This window comes from Nelumbo lutea, chromosome 8, assembly GCF_056320005.1.
Source record: "Nelumbo lutea isolate HS-2025 chromosome 8, American lotus-T2T, whole genome shotgun sequence".
Taxonomy (NCBI): domain Eukaryota; kingdom Viridiplantae; phylum Streptophyta; class Magnoliopsida; order Proteales; family Nelumbonaceae; genus Nelumbo; species Nelumbo lutea.
The window spans coordinates 50631-66283 of record NC_142691.1 but is presented as its reverse complement, the minus strand read 5'-3'; the positions used below and the strand labels follow the sequence as shown (position 1 = coordinate 66283).

The window sequence follows — 15653 nt, the reverse complement described above, 5'->3', positions numbered from 1 at the left end:
CCAGCCACATGGGTTCGGCCCAGCCTCTGTTACAAGGCCTAGCCGAATTCACTGGAAAGCCCAGTGAACCCCCTGAGCCCATCACATGGACCCTTTGGGCCCAATACTTACACTAAGTGGTCCCTGGGCCAAGCCATCTTATAAAAACCCAGGGATTGTGGGCAGATGCAAGATTAGCCCATCAGGTATTATCCTAAATGGCCTTACACTTAACCTCTCAGCCCATAATGATCAAGCACTGCCCGACAAGAGAGGACCTTTCCCTCGGCTGCAAGGAACAGTGCTGCACTCTCTACTCACATGGATCCCGGGAATTAAAACCATTTGCAAATATTTTGAAACCATATATAAGTATGTAACATATATATAAATTTTGCAAAACAAAATTCCAACGATTGAAATCAACTGCCGACAGTTTGGTTTCCATCAGAGACAGTGCATCCCTGATCATTACCTTTGTCCGACAAAGGGGCTGATCCTGTCACTATGATCACCCACTCAGATGAATTCTCAGACTGTCCCAACATACCCAGGTTTTGACCCTCGTTAAGGATCTCATTGATTGGCATATCAAAGACCGCCCAATCCGACACCTAGTGCAGTACTATAATCGGGTCTAGGGGTCAGGTGTAACTTTCCAGTTTTGCCCATCAATCTCCAAGGTCCAGGGTAATACTGGAAATCAGGTCCGATTCAAGGGTTTAAGTAATCCTACACTGCGTGTGCCTTGGGTCTCACCCTGGCGGCTGAGACAAGCCACCCCAACAGTTGGTAGCACACCAGTGTCAGCCTTAGTTGGATAAATCTCCCCAGACTTATCCAACGGCTGTGAACATTTAAAACTAACACGTCTCATTAGGTGTCTAGTTTTAGGGTCTTACACAGAAGCATACCACAACATGAATCAAACATGTACTTTATTTATTTACATTAAATATCAAAAGTACATAAACTGATTGAAGCTAAGGGCATAAAAAACTATCTAACAGTTGCATTCTTGTTCTCGTATCTGGACATTAAAGCCTAATTCAATTTCATTTCCAATGCATCATATCACACGGCATCTTCCTCTATATTTATAAATTAGACATGTCCAAGAGAAACTTTCTAAATCCTCGAACAGCTAGTAGGCTTGATATTTACCTAACAAATATGTAGACTCAATACAACAACTAGATACCACAGTGGGTGTTTTCTTATAGCAAGCCCATCAAGAAAACCTGTTAATTGAGCCAATTGGTGATAGAAGTTGGAGGCTGGAAACAAATGAACCAGATAATTCCAGAAACCCATCCCTCTCTCATCTTTCCGTTCTTCCAGGTAATGTTGATTTTATTTGATCTTCTTTTTTGGCTGACCCAAGTGCTCATTTCACAGATTCTCAGTTCCAACCACTAGCCAACCTGGGTCTGCTGTAAGCTTGTAATATTTAATGAAGTGGGGGTTAAAGAACTTGGTGGAGTAGAGTGTGAGAGAGAACGGTGAGGTTGGAGAGAATGTGTTATTTTACACATGATTCACTAATATTCTAGTCCTGTTGGTGTGGAATGCTGTCAAATATATAAGCATGACCTCTTCATGAAGATGAATAACTTATCAATTTTATTAATGAAGATCAGAAATATTACAAGCATTACAATCAACCCTTGAATGGGGTAGCAATTACTACCCTACCACTTCAAGAACATTGATATTATAAACAAGCCCAGTACAATTGATTTCTTGTAGCCTAGGTAGAATGTCATCTAGAATATTTGCTCCTTGCTAACCATTTAATCTGTCTTTAGCTCATTTCCAAGGTAGAATGGCACCCTCCACAGATGGTGCCCATTGTTTATGGACTTTTATTTTCCCCATAGAAGATGCAACTACCTCCTTCCCACCTTCTCCACAAGTCATCATATGAATGAGAAGAGAACAACTCCATGGAAACATGGGTAAAACCTCAATGGTGTCCATTGTTTATATTGAGTGGGCCGATTTATGTTTAGATTGTTTTCTTTTAAATTTAGAAGTTGTTGGGCCTTGGGCCCATTAGTTTTTTATTTTTAAAAGAATTGTAAGTACTTAGTTTGAGTTGCCGCCCTACTAGGGGCATCTTTGTAATATCTCATATTTAAGTTAATTATAAATAGAATGAGGGGCTGGCGGCTAGGGTTATGCATCACTATCCTAGTCGACCTTCTTCTCCTTTTCTTCCCTTTCCTCTGTCTATTGCTGAAACCCCCAACTTTCTCCTCTTCCTTTCACAAGAAGCTTGGCCGAATCAGCACATAAGGCTTTCTACTTGGTATCGGAGCAGGTTGAAGGTTCTTGAAGAGATTCACTCCTGCAGCCCTAGATCGGCCGACTGCATGAAGATTTAAGAGACTGATCGAAGCTCTCAGGTAAGCCTAGTTTTTGGATTTTCTTGATGGATCTGTATGCCCTGTAGCTGGTCTAGGGTTTCTCATCAGAATCAGGAAAAATTGGAGAAAGGGGAAGAGTCCTGATTTTGTTGGACTCTTCAATTTTGACCTAGGTAGTGGCGCCCTAATTTTTTAGGGTTCCTCTGGGTTTTTTGTAAGGGGTGATTGAAGTTCCATGTGGTTTGGAGGCTTCTAGAGAGAGGGCGGTTGCTTTTTCTCTCTCTTCTCCCATTCCACAGAAAAGGAATCTTTCGTGGGAAGAAAGTCTAGGACACCAAAGGAGTGCCGTTGGTTCCAAAAGGTATTCTGTTTGTTCTTGCTGCATTTTTGGTTGTTTTCTGTACCTCTTTTGAGACACATGGAGGGACACTGAGTTGAATATAAGCCTGGGAATGAAATGAGACCAGTGGGAGGAGGTGTTGGAGATCCCTTCGGAGTTGGGACCATTACTATAGTTAGGTTGGATGGTACAAACTACTTGGAATGGTCCTAATCTGCAAAGATTGTCATTGGGGGGGGGCTCGTGGAAAATTGGGGTATATTACTAGTGAAGAGGTGAAACCCGAAACTGGCAACTCCTGGTGGGTGCAGGAAAATTATATGGTAATGACATGGTTGTGTAATTCTATGTTGTCACATATAAGTAAAATTTTTTTATGGGCAAATACTGCTAAGGAGATATTGGATGGGGTTGCAGAAACCTATTCACAAAGTGAGAATGTTGCTAGGGCTTATCAACTGAGAAATCAAATTATTGCCACAAGGCAGGGAGATAGATCTGTTGCAGCCTATTTTTCAGTCCTTAAGACCCTGTGGCAGGAGATCGACCATCTAGAGACCTTTGGTTGGGAAACCTCCAAGGATGCAGCTACCTATCAAAGACATTTAGAGAAGTATAGGGTGTTCAAATTCCTTGCTGGCCTTAACCCTAAGTATGACATTGCACGGCAACATCTTCTTTCTAGGGATAATGCCACTCTCTCCCAAGCATATGCCTTTGTGTCAGGAGAGGAGTGCAGGAGGGATGTAATGATTAAAAATCTCAGTTCTGATCAGTCTACTATGGTAAGTGCTGTAAGATCTAAACAGAATGACAATGAAAACAAAAAGGAAGACAAAAGGGACTTGGTCTGTGACTACTGTAAGAAGCCTAAGCATACAAGAGATACTTGTTGGAAGCTTTACCCACATCTTGTGCCGACCAGATTGAAGAATAAGAAAGGAAATGCACACATGGTAGTTACTGGTGATACTCCGGCCCCCCCTACTTCAACTGCTTTGGAGTCCGTTGCAGTTGTTGCAATAAGGGCCGAGCTTGAGAGGTTTGGGTTACTTCTGAATCAGAGGGATACAACTAGTTCCAGTTCAGCCGTAAGCGGACAACAAGGTACAAGTAGCATAGGTGGAGCTCACTCTACCTCGTTTGCCCACACAGGTAGTTCACATGTCACTGCAAACTATGTTTCTGCTTCAGGTAAGGAGAGATCTCCATGCATTATAGACTCTGGAGCCTCAGAGCATATGACCCATTGTTTCTCCTCTTATCAGCTCTGTTCTGGCAGAGATAGGGTCTCCACAGCTGATGGATCCCATGTTCCTATTGCTGGGAAGGGATCTGTCAAGATTAATGATTCTATTTGTTTACCCTCTGTCCTCCATGTTCTTAGATTGACTACTAATTTGTTATCTGTTAGTAGTTTGACTAAGAATATGAACTGCTCAGTAATTTTTTCTCCTGGGCGCTGTATTTTGCAGGATCTGGATTCAGAGGACGATTAGTGGTTGTGAAGTGAATGGAATCTTCCTCCTGGATGCTCCTCCTCTTCACCAAAGCCATCATGTTTGCAGAGACAGTGAGTCAAAATCTGTGGGTCAGATTATGCTTTGGCACAACCGTCTAGGTCATTTATCATTTTCTTCTTTGAGTTGTTTGTTTCCAAAACTGTTTGAGTCTGTGAGTTTGTCAAGTTTGAAGTGTGAGGGTTGTGAACTTGGAAAGCATTGTAGACACTCTTTTAAACCTAGTAATAAAAGATGTTCTTCTCCCTTTGATGTTATTCATTCGGATGTGTGGGACCCTTATCATGTTCCCTCTATGGGCGGCTATCGCTATTTTCTCCTGTTTGTGGATGTTTTCTCTCGATATTCCTGGATTTACCTGATGAAATCATGCGATGAAGTACCATCCTTGGTGAGGCAATTCCACCAGATGGTACTAACACAGTTTGGGATGAGAATAAAGATGTTCAGATCTGACAATGCTAGGGAATATTTTGAGAGACATCTTGCCTCATATCTGTTGGAGTATGGTGTTGTCCATCAGAGCAGTTTCTCCTATAGTCCACAACAGAATGGTGTTGCAGAGAGGAAGAACAGACACATCGTTGAGACGGCAAGAAGCATGATGATCACAGCCACAGTTCCAGTTCGTTTTTGGGGTGATGCAGTTATCACGGCAGTATATTTGATTAACAGGGTGCCCTCTCGTGTACTCGGATTTAGGACCCCATTCAGCCTTCTTTTTCCTCGGGGGAGATGTTTCATATTTCTCTAAGGGTGTTTGGATGTGTCTGCTTTGCGCATATTTTTGGCCCTTACCGTTTGAAGCTTGACCCCAAGGCAAATAAACGTGTTTTCCTTGGATATGCAGAGAATCAAAAAGGGTACCGCTGCTATGATCCAGTCTCTGGGAACCGGTATGTTCCTCAGGGGGTGATGTTTCATATTCCTCTGAGGGTGTTTGGATGTGTCTGCTTTGCGCATATTCTTGGCCCTTACCGTTCGAAGCTTGACCCCAAGGCAAAGAAATGTGTTTTCCTTGGATATGCAGAGAATCAGAAAGGGTACCGCTGCTATGATCCAGTCTCTGGGAACCTGTATGTTACTATGGATGTTACCTTTTTTGAATCTACGTACTTCTTCTCAAAGGATCCTTCTCAGGGGGAGTGTTTTGGGGAAGTAAGTCAGTAGTCTATCCCTCTCCCAGTTCCAGTCCCTGTGTCTACTCCTATGCTTGACCACCACCCGATGTCACCCACCTTGCCACCTCCTTTGCGTTCCATTTCACAGCATTACTCACGACAGAGACTCCATAAGGCGGTTGATTCCACTACAACAAAACTGACACCACTTCTTGCTGATCCCTTGGAGACTCCAGATTCGGCTGATACGGATTCAGGTATTCCTCTTGATCCCACTACTATTTTAGTTCCCATTGATCCTACTGACACTGTTACAGATAACCTTGATCTCCCAATTGCACTTAGAAAAGGGAAGAGAAAATGCACTGCTCATTTTTTCTCACAGTACTTATCCTACAGTGGACTTTCTCCTTCCTATTGTGCTTTACTCTCTTCTCTTGATTCAGTGTCTATACCCAAGGGTGTTAGTGAGGCTCTCTCCAAACCTGAGTGGAAGACAGCTATGCAGGAAGAGATGGAGGCTTTGATTAAGAATCAAACATGGGAGATTGTGGGCCTACCAGAAGGCAAGGAGACAGTTGGATGCAGATGGGTTTACACAGTAAAGTATAAGGCCGATGGAAGTATAGAGAGGTACAAGGCAAGACTTGTTGCAAAAGGGTACACACAGACCTATGGCATTGATTATCTAGAGACATTTGCGCCAGTTGCAAAGATGACCTCTGTTCGGATACTCCTTTTTCTTGCTTCCTCATACTCTTGGCCCTTGTTTCAACTGGATGTAAAGAATGCTTTCCTAAATGGGGATCTGCAAGAAGAGGTGTATATGGATCTTCCAACTGGTTTTTATGATAATGCTGAAAAGGGAAATGTATGCAAGCTGAAGAAGTCACTATATGGCTTGAAACAATCTCCCAGAGCATGGTTTGACAGATTCAGAAAGGCCCTGATTGTTTTTGGCTACACTCAAACTCAATCCGATCACACATTGTTTGTGAAATGCAGGGGATCTTTGGTGTCAATCCTAATTGTTTATGTGGATGACATTGTTGTCACTAGGAATGATCTGAGTGAGATTGATATTCTGAAGAGGAACCTGCATAAGGAATTTGAGATTAACGATCTTGGAGAACTAAGATATTTCTTAGGCATCGAAGTTGCAAGATCGAAACATGGAATTTTTATCTCTCAAAGGAAGTATGTCTTGGACCTTCTCCAAGAGACAGGGAAGCTTGGAACAAAGGTAGCTAGCACCCCCATTGATCAGAACCATAGAATCAGTGCATCAGAAGGTGAACCAGTGAAGGACCTTGGGAGATACCAAAGACTTGTGGGTCAGCTACTATACTTGTGTATGACAAGACCGGACATCTCCTATGTAGTAAGTGTAGTGAGTCAATACATGCATGCTCCACGAGACTAGCATTGGAAGGCAGTTGACAGGATCCTTGCTTATTTGAAGGGACATCCTGGCAGAGACATATTGTTTACTGATCATGGACAACTGAAGCTAGAGACCTATACAGATGCGGATTGGGCAGGATGCCTTGATGACAGAAGATCAACTTCAGGAGTGTGCACCCTAGTTGGGGGTAACCTAGTCTCATGGAAGAGTAAAAAACAAACAGTTGTAGCAAGATCAAGTGCAGAAGCGGAATATAGGGCCATGATACATGGAGTTTTAGAACTTCTCTGGATCCGCTCTCTGTTAGAAGAAATCGGTGTACAGGCAGAAGAACCTATGATGCTATACTGCGATAACCAGGTAGCAATCAATATTGCCCATAATCCAGTCCAGCATGACTGAACTAAGCACATTGAAGTAGATAGACATTTTATCAGAGAAAGGGTAACTTCTGGAGAAGTTTGTCTTCCATACATTTCTTCTGATCTGCAGTTTGTTGATATTCTCACAAAAGGCGTTGCGAAGAATAAGCTGGAACATGTTCTACGCAAGTTGGGAATGTGTGACATCTATTCCCAACTTGAGGGGGAGTGTTGAGTGGGACGATTTATGTTTAGTTTGTTTTCTTTTAAATTAAGAAGTTGTTGGGCCTTGAGCCCATTAGTTTTTTATTTTTAAAAGAATTGTAGGTACTTAGTTTGAGTTGTCGCCTTACTAGGGGCATCTTTGTAATATCTCATATTTAAGTTAATTATAAATAGAATGAGGGGCTGGCGGCTAGGGTTATGCATCACTATCCTAGTCAACCTTCTCCTTTTCTTCCCTTTCCTTTGTCTATTGCTGAAACCCCCAACTTTCTCCTCTTCCTTTCACAAGAAGCTTGGCCGAATCAGCACATAAGGCTTTCTACTGTTTATGCATGGTAAAACCTTTACCCAATGGACCACCCTAATCATGATATTCTTAATAATTTCACCCTTGGTGCAGGCTTCTTCCTTAAAGATTGTTTCATTCTTCTCCTCCCATAGGCATCACAAGATAGTGATTCCATCATACTTCTAAAGTAACTTACCCCTTGGCTGGACTGGAGGAGTCTTGAAATACTCTTTCTACACTATTTGGAGGATCCTATACATAGTGAATATGTCGATGTCGGTGGAAATGTCTGACATCCAAATATAAGAAACATGTTGGAAATATCGTATGGAAATATTGTAAAAATTATAGACATGGTGGAAACATTGTAAAATATGCAAAATATGGAATGGTATTTTATGAAATGACAAAAGAAGCATAAGCACACCTTTTTAAATTATTATCTTGTTCCAAGATATTAAACAAAACTAAGAAACTAGGGTTATAGACAAAAGAATACGTTCTGAAGTTGCCTTGTAAACCTTAAGCTTTAGAACTTCATGATATATAGAATTAGTTAAAGCAAAATTTAAACTCATAGAAAATGCAGATCAACCAAATAATCTACTACAGAAACAAAAACTATTATTTAATTTCATGTTTGAAATGAATATTGAGCTAGCTCAAAGTTGTAATCATGTAAGTTAGGTGGACAATAACTTGTTACTTCACATATCTACAATATTGTCACCAACCTATGTTATAATACTATCTCTTGTACTCCACATAGTACTGGTGGTGTTCAAAAGGAATATGTCAATTCTAGTAAAATTACATGTTGCTACCCATGGAAGTGAAAATGGAAATATGTCGTGGATACTCTCTTGTGCTCCACGTAGGTCTGGTAGTGTTCATTGGGGAAATGTCGATCCAGTAAAATTTCGTGTTGCTACTCATGGAAATGGAAATATGTTGTGGAAATATTAGGGAAATTAGGTGTTGGTTCGGCTGTTTTTAGTTTTATGTTAGTCATATTTGTGTCTTAAGTTCTTAGTTATTGGGCCTAAACTTGTTTAATGTTTTATTTTTTTTATTTGTCTAGGTGTCCCATCACTAATCAGGGGCATTCTAGTCCATTCATGTAACATTATTTTATAATCATCTATATAAGATTGTAGGGCCGACTGAAGTGAGTATGCCACCTTTCTCAAAACTTCTTCTTCTTCTTCTTCTTCTTCTTCTTCTTTCTTCTTCTTCTTCTTCTTCAGCTGGAATCAGAGCACTAATTCGTTTGTCTGGTTACAGCTGCCACCTTTCTCTGCTCTTCTCTATTTCTTTTTTCCTCTCTCTCTCTTATCTTGGTTGCTGTGAAGCAACCATAGGGCTGACCGCATAACACAACAAGGTCTGTATCTAGGGTTTCCCTTGGTTGTAGGGCCCAAGGGGAGTTTGTTCCAGAAACCGATGCCCTACTAGACACCTTGCAGCAGGTAGTAGCCATTCGGTTGCTAAGAGAGATCTGTGTGGAACAGATCTAGGTGGAAGGATCGACTTCGACAGTCCTAGTATAGATCATAAGGGTGATCCCAGTCTACGACAGCAGAAATCAAAGCCCAGTCTAGTCCAGAAGAGTTCAGCACAGTACAGAGGCGGACTGTTCTTGGTTTCAGACCTGTTACAAGGGGTTTTCAGACCTGCAACAGCTTCGGTAAGTCTGAAATAGTGTTCTTTGTACTGAGTTTTCAATTGTGATCACTGTAAGAGGAAGGAGATGTCTTCAATATTGGGAGAAGTGTCTTCTAGGGATAATAGAACTGGTGGGAGGTCTCCTAGTCTGGAAAATCCAAATCTGCACAGCTTGCAGATCACTAGTGTATTGTTGGATGAATATAACTTCAGAGAATGGTCTGTTTCAGCCATGTTCTTCATTACTTCCCGGGAACTTACGGGTTATTTAGATGGGCAGAAGAAGGAACCTGTTGTGGGTAGTGCGGAGTATGTAGTATGGCATAAGGAAAATGCTACTGTGATGTCCTGATTGCTTGCTTCAATGACTCCAAGAGTGGCCAAGACTGTTTAACACTTTCCTACCGCTGCCAAGATTTGGGAGAAAGTCTCTAAAACTTATGGACTAAGAAAGAACAATGCCAAAATTTATAGACTGAACCAAGACATTGCTGCATTGAGACAAGGAAATATGACAGTTGCAACGTATTTTGCAACCCTAGAAGGACTATGGGAAGAACTTGATCGTCATCTTATTCTTGATTGGGAGAATGCAAAAGACAAGGAGAGGCATGACAAACAAATTGAAGAGGGTAGAGCCTTTAAGTTCTTGGCTAGTTTAGACCCAATGTATGAGAGCATAAGGTCTCAAATTCTGGGAAGGGATGAAATGCCAGATTTACACCATGTCTATTATCTAATAAGGAATGAAGAGGTTAGGAGGAAAGAGATGCAAGTTGACACTCAAATACAGCCAGCTGAACAGCTTGTTGAACATTCAGCCCTGATTCCTTCAAATCAAAAGGGGAGCAAGCATTCAGACAAGAGGCATCTTAAGTGCTCTCATTGTGGTGGTGAAAGGCATGTAAAAGAGACTTGTTGCATTCTTTATCCTCATCTGAAACCAGCTGCATTAAAGAAAGACTAGAAGCCCCAGAACAATCAAACAACAATTGGGAACCATGTTACTAGTCATAGTGGTGATAGCTCGAAGAACACATCTACAGTTGCATCTTCTCCCATGGGACAGACTGCTAATTCCTCCACATCCGGGTCCTTGGGTTTCACTGCTGATGAGGTAGAGGTCCTTAGCCGGGCCCTAACCCGTCTAAGGACTAATTCCCTTGCTTCCACCTCTCTTGCCAGATCAGGTATTGTCTCTGCTTATAGCACAACTAGTTTTATAGACTCTACTTCTTGGGTTATTAATTTCGGTGCAACTGACCACATGACACACATGTCCTCTTTATTTTCTTCTTACCAATTGATGTCTGGCCAAGATAAGATGAGAGTTGCTGATGGTTCTCTCTCCACCATCTCTGGGAAGGGGGGTGGGGTTGACCTAAGCAAGAACCTTTCTCTTAAATCTGTTCTACATGTTCCAAATCTTACTTCCAATCTCTTATCTCTTTTGAAGCTTACCAAGAATTTAAACTATAGCGTAACTTTCTTTCCTACTCATTGTGTCTGTTAGGACAGATTGACGAAGAGAACGGTTGGGAGCGGTCATGAGTGTGGAGGTCTCTACTATTTTGATGCTGACATAAGTTCGGCCTTACAATCATCTGCTACCGGTAGTCAGAATAATGAGGAGTCAATAGCTAGGTTTCACTTGTGGCATGCTAGGCTAGGTCATTTACCTTTTTCATCATTGCAAGGGATGTTTCCTGAATTATTCAAGGGTATTTCGAGTAAGAGTTTAGTTTGTGAAGTGTGTCAGTTGTCAAAACAATGTAGAACTCTATCCAATTTCTAGTAATGAAATTCAAGCTCCTTTTGATTTGGTCCATTCTGATGTTTGGGGCCCTTCACCCCTTGTTTCTGTGGATGGCTTTCGTTACTTTATCAGTTTTATTGATCACTACTCACGATGCACATGGATCTACTTGTTAAAAGGATGTGATGAAGTGCCACGGATAACCATGGCATTTTGTAAAATGATTGAAACTCAATTTGACAAGATTAAGAAATTTCGTTCAGACAATGTTGCTAAATATTTTGAAAGATCCTTGAACCTGTTAATGGAAGATGCTAGCATGCTATATCAGTCATCTTGTGCTAGTACCCCTTAACAGAATGGGGTTGCTGAGCGCAAAAATACACTTATTGGAGTCCGCTCGAGCTTTATTATTTCAGCACAAGGTTCCCAAGCACTACTGGTCTCAAGCAGTCCTTACCACGTCATATCTGATAAATCGGATGCCATCCAAGGTGTTGGGTATGAAAACTCATTTCTCTGTCCTTTGCCCTAATCTTCTTGACTTTCCTCTTCCACCTAGAGTCTTTGGTTGTGTATGTTTTATACATGTAAAGGATCCAAAGAAGACCAAGTTGGATCCTAGGGCTACGAAAGGAATCTTTCTTGGGTACCCTCCTACACAGAAAGGTTACAAGTGTTATGATCCCGTCACCAAGAAGAAATACGTCACAAAAGATGTGGTATTTTTTGAGTCTCACTCCTATTTTCATTCTTCCCAGAATCCTCTTCAGGGGGAGACTAGTGGGATGGAAGAGGGTTCTTCTTTCCCCTCCTTTTTTGTGCGTCTTTTTGCCTCGGGCCTTCCATCTTCTCCTCCTGATCCTCCTAGTTGAAGCATCCCGAGTGAACCTAGTGAGGCTACCATTGCACCTATTACCACTCTTGATGTTGCAGATGTAACTGAGGACACCAGTAAGCAACAAAAAGATATAAGAATCACCTACAACAGAAGGAAAAAAAGACCCTCTAACTCATGGCAGCAATCAATCGGACTCAGATCAATCTGCCTCAGCAGCTCTAGGTAATCCTATCACCCATACTTCTTATTTGGATCTCCCTATTGCTCTTTGTAAGTCTACCCGTTCTTGTACTATCCGACACCCCATTGCTGAATTTGTTTCTTACTCACGTTTATCTCCTCGTTATTATTCCTTTGTGTCTTCTCCGTGCATGTTCCTACTAGGTACTTAGAGGCAGTGTCTAATCTAAGATGGAAAGAGGCTATGAATGAAGAAATGAAAGCCTTAATGAAAGCAAGGACTTGGGAATTAGTGGATCTACCAGAAGGGAAGAGCACTATGGGATGCAAGTGGGTGTTCACTGTAATGCATGGGAGGACGGGTCCATTGAAAGATACAAGGCCAGACTTGTGGCAAAGGGGTTTACTCAAAAGGAAGGGATTGACTACAAAGAGACCTTTGCTCTAGTCGCGAAGCTCAGCACAACCCGGGTCTTATTGTCATTAGCTCTAAATTTCTCATGGGAGCTACATTAGTTGGATGTGAAGAACGCTTTTCTAAATGGTGACCTATGTGAAGAGGTATTCATGGATCCTCCACCAGGTTTTGGCTTTGATGGGAAAGTATGTAAACTGAGGAAAGCATTATATGGCCTTAAGCAATCTCCCTGGGCTTGGTTTGAGAGACTTTGTGGGGCCATGAAGAGAGTGGGATACACTCAGAGTGGTGCAGATCATACTTTGTTCATAAGGAAACAAAATAGCCAACTTATGATACTCATCACCTATGTGGATGGTATGGTGATTACAGGGGATGATCTGGAAGAGATAAAAAGATTAAAGGAGTTCTTGGCTTCTGAGTTTGAGATCAAAGACTTGGGCCATCTGAGATACTTCCTTGGAATTGAAGTTGCTAGGTCACAAGAGGGCATCTATATATGTCAGCGGAAGTATGTCCTTGACCTTCTAGGGGAGACATGTATGATGGAGTGTAGACCAGCAGATACTCCAATAGAACAAAACCATGGTCTACAGGAATCAGTTGGAGATGACTACCTTGATAAAGAAAGATACCAAAAACTGGTAGGGAATTTGATATATCTGTCTCTCACTCGACCAGATATTGCTTATGCTGTACATGTTGTCAGCCAGTTCATGCACTCTCCAAAGATTCCTCGTATGAGAGCAGTGGAAAGAATTCTTAGGTACTTGAAGACTTGCCCAGGGAAAGGAATTCTGTTCAAAAAACACAATAAAATTGAAATTGAAGCGTATGCTGATCCAGATTGGGCTGGCTATGTTGGCGACAGGAAGTCTACTTCTAGGTATTGCACGTTTGTTGGAGGAAATCTGGTTACATGGCGAAGTAAAAAGCAGAATGTGGTTGCTAGATCAAGTGCAGAGGCTGAATATTGAGCTATGGCTCATGGTGTTGCTGAATTACTGTGGCTTAGGACCCTTCTTGTTGAGCTCGGGGTAAAGGTCGAGTGTCCACTCAGGCTGTACTATGACAACATGGCTGCCACCATCATTGCAAATAACCCCGTGCAACATGATAGGACGAAGCACATTGAGATTGACCGGCACTTCGTTAGAGAAAGAATCGTTTCAGGAGAACTCTGCATTCCTTATACTCCTTCCGAGATGCAGATTGTGGATATGTTAACTAAAGGACTAGCTTCAACGAAGTTCTTAGACTTACTTGGCATGCTAAACATGACTGACATCCATGCTTAGCTTGAGGGGGAGTGTTGGTTCGGCTGTTTTTAGTGTTTATGTTAGTCATATTTGGTCTTAAGTTCTTAGTTATTGGGCCTAAACTTGTTTAATGTTTTATTTTTTCTCTTGCATATGCTGCCATGTGTAGCACTTGAGCTCAACCACTTGTTTACACCTTTTTCTTTAATTCATTTTAATTTTGTAATATATAAATTCTAAATTCCGAGGTCTCAGTTGATGGAGACCAACGTGCATGTAAGAAGCTACCTTTTGGTGTTCGTGTCCATAGGAGTATGTACAGTCCACAACCTAGAAATACTTGTATTAGGTGATTACAAAATATTGTTTTGGAAATTGTTTTCTTTGAAACCATTGAACAATTCTTGCTGCCTTTTTTTTCCTTTTCTAAAATTGATATTTCTCTTGTCACCAGTGGTAATTGTTTGTGCATATGCATGCCAAAACAGGTTCGTGGCTCTTCTTTTCAAATTGGAGGTTTTGGATCACAAGGCCCAGGAAAGAGCAGGGATCATAATGCCTACTCTTGGTTCGCCTGTCCCAGTTCTTTTACAGTTGGATTATGTAGTTGAGGTGAATTAGGTTTCATTTCTTTTGAAGATAAATGAAGAATTTTTTTTTTTGAGGAAAGAAGAAAGAGAGGAGAGCAAACGGTGATAAGAAATCACCACAATCACTACAAACAACAACAGATCAACACCAAACAAGCAAAAGCTCAAAACATTCCACGCCCAGCTCAAACACCCAATTAGATCACAAGCCGACCCCTGACTTGACCCCTGTTAGTGGTGTTAGTGAAGGGGTATTTTGGTCTTTGCACTTGTTGAAAATGTTGATGTGTACTGTTATGTTAGTTTGAGTGCCTCTTACTTAAATAAGGGTACTTAAGTCTTTTCCAATAAGTTAATAATATAATAATAGGTCTGGCCGAATCTAGGGAAAGGGCTGAAAAGGAGACTTGGAAAAGGGCTGAAAAGGAGTGTCGCCTTCTTCCCGTGGAGGTTCCTATGCCTCCGATTGTGTCGTTGGTGATTGGTTGCTATGGTTTCTAAGCCCTAATTAGGGCTGGTACGTGTGGTGCAGTGGTGTCTTAGTCCTTCGTGTGGTTGGCCTTCAGGCGATGAGGTAAAGTTTCTTTTTATGCATATTTTCTGTTATGGAATACATGAGAGGTGTAGTACAGTTCGTATGATGGGTTTTCAGATTGCAGTATGCTAGGGTTTATGCTAGGGTTTATTCTGGTTTGTGTGTGATTCAAAGGGCAATAGTGTCTACTTAATGGTGAAACTTCCGGTAGCTGTGGATTAGGGTTTGTGGTGTTACAAGTGTGGTTTTCAGCATTTAATATTGCTGAAATTAGTGTGCAAACTTCGGTGAGTAGGGTTTGTGGTGTTGCAGTTTTCCGCATTTAATATTGCTGAAATCAGGGTGCAGATTTCGGTGAGTAGGGTTTGTGGTGTTGCAGTTCTTAGCAATTATTACTGTTGAAATCAGTGTGCAGATTTCGGTGAAGTGATTGTGTGTAGTGTGCAGTGTGTAGTGCTCAGAATTCAGTGATAAGGGAGTTCGGCAATGTCAGATAACAGTGATAGTAAACCTAGTGTCATGATATCTACTGACTACCTGAATGTCCAAATGACCTCCATTAAACTGAATGGAGAGATCTATATCCCTTGGGCCAAGTCTGTAGAGGTTTTTCTGAAGGCGAAGAAGAAAGTGAAGCACATAAGAGAGGAGAAACCCCCCACTAATTCTCAGGAGTATGAAGACTGGGAACAGGAAGATGCACAGATCATCACATGGTTGTGGAACAGTATGGAACCCAGAATCAATGTGAACTTCATGTTTCTTGACACAGCCAAAGAGGTGTGGGATCATGCTAAGA

The 15653-nt window shown here is 41.6% G+C and overlaps 1 protein-coding gene across 1 annotated transcript in view; it reads left to right on the top strand.

Annotated features, from left to right (window-relative positions):
* Positions 1-15653, top strand: part of LOC148842056 (uncharacterized) — a 63332-nt gene that overhangs the window by 13070 nt on the left and 34609 nt on the right. The window contains exon 4 of the mRNA XM_088958781.1: positions 14218-14341. Coding sequence (XP_088814907.1) covers positions 14218-14341 — 124 coding nt within the window. The remainder of the gene's footprint in view (positions 1-14217; positions 14342-15653) is intronic.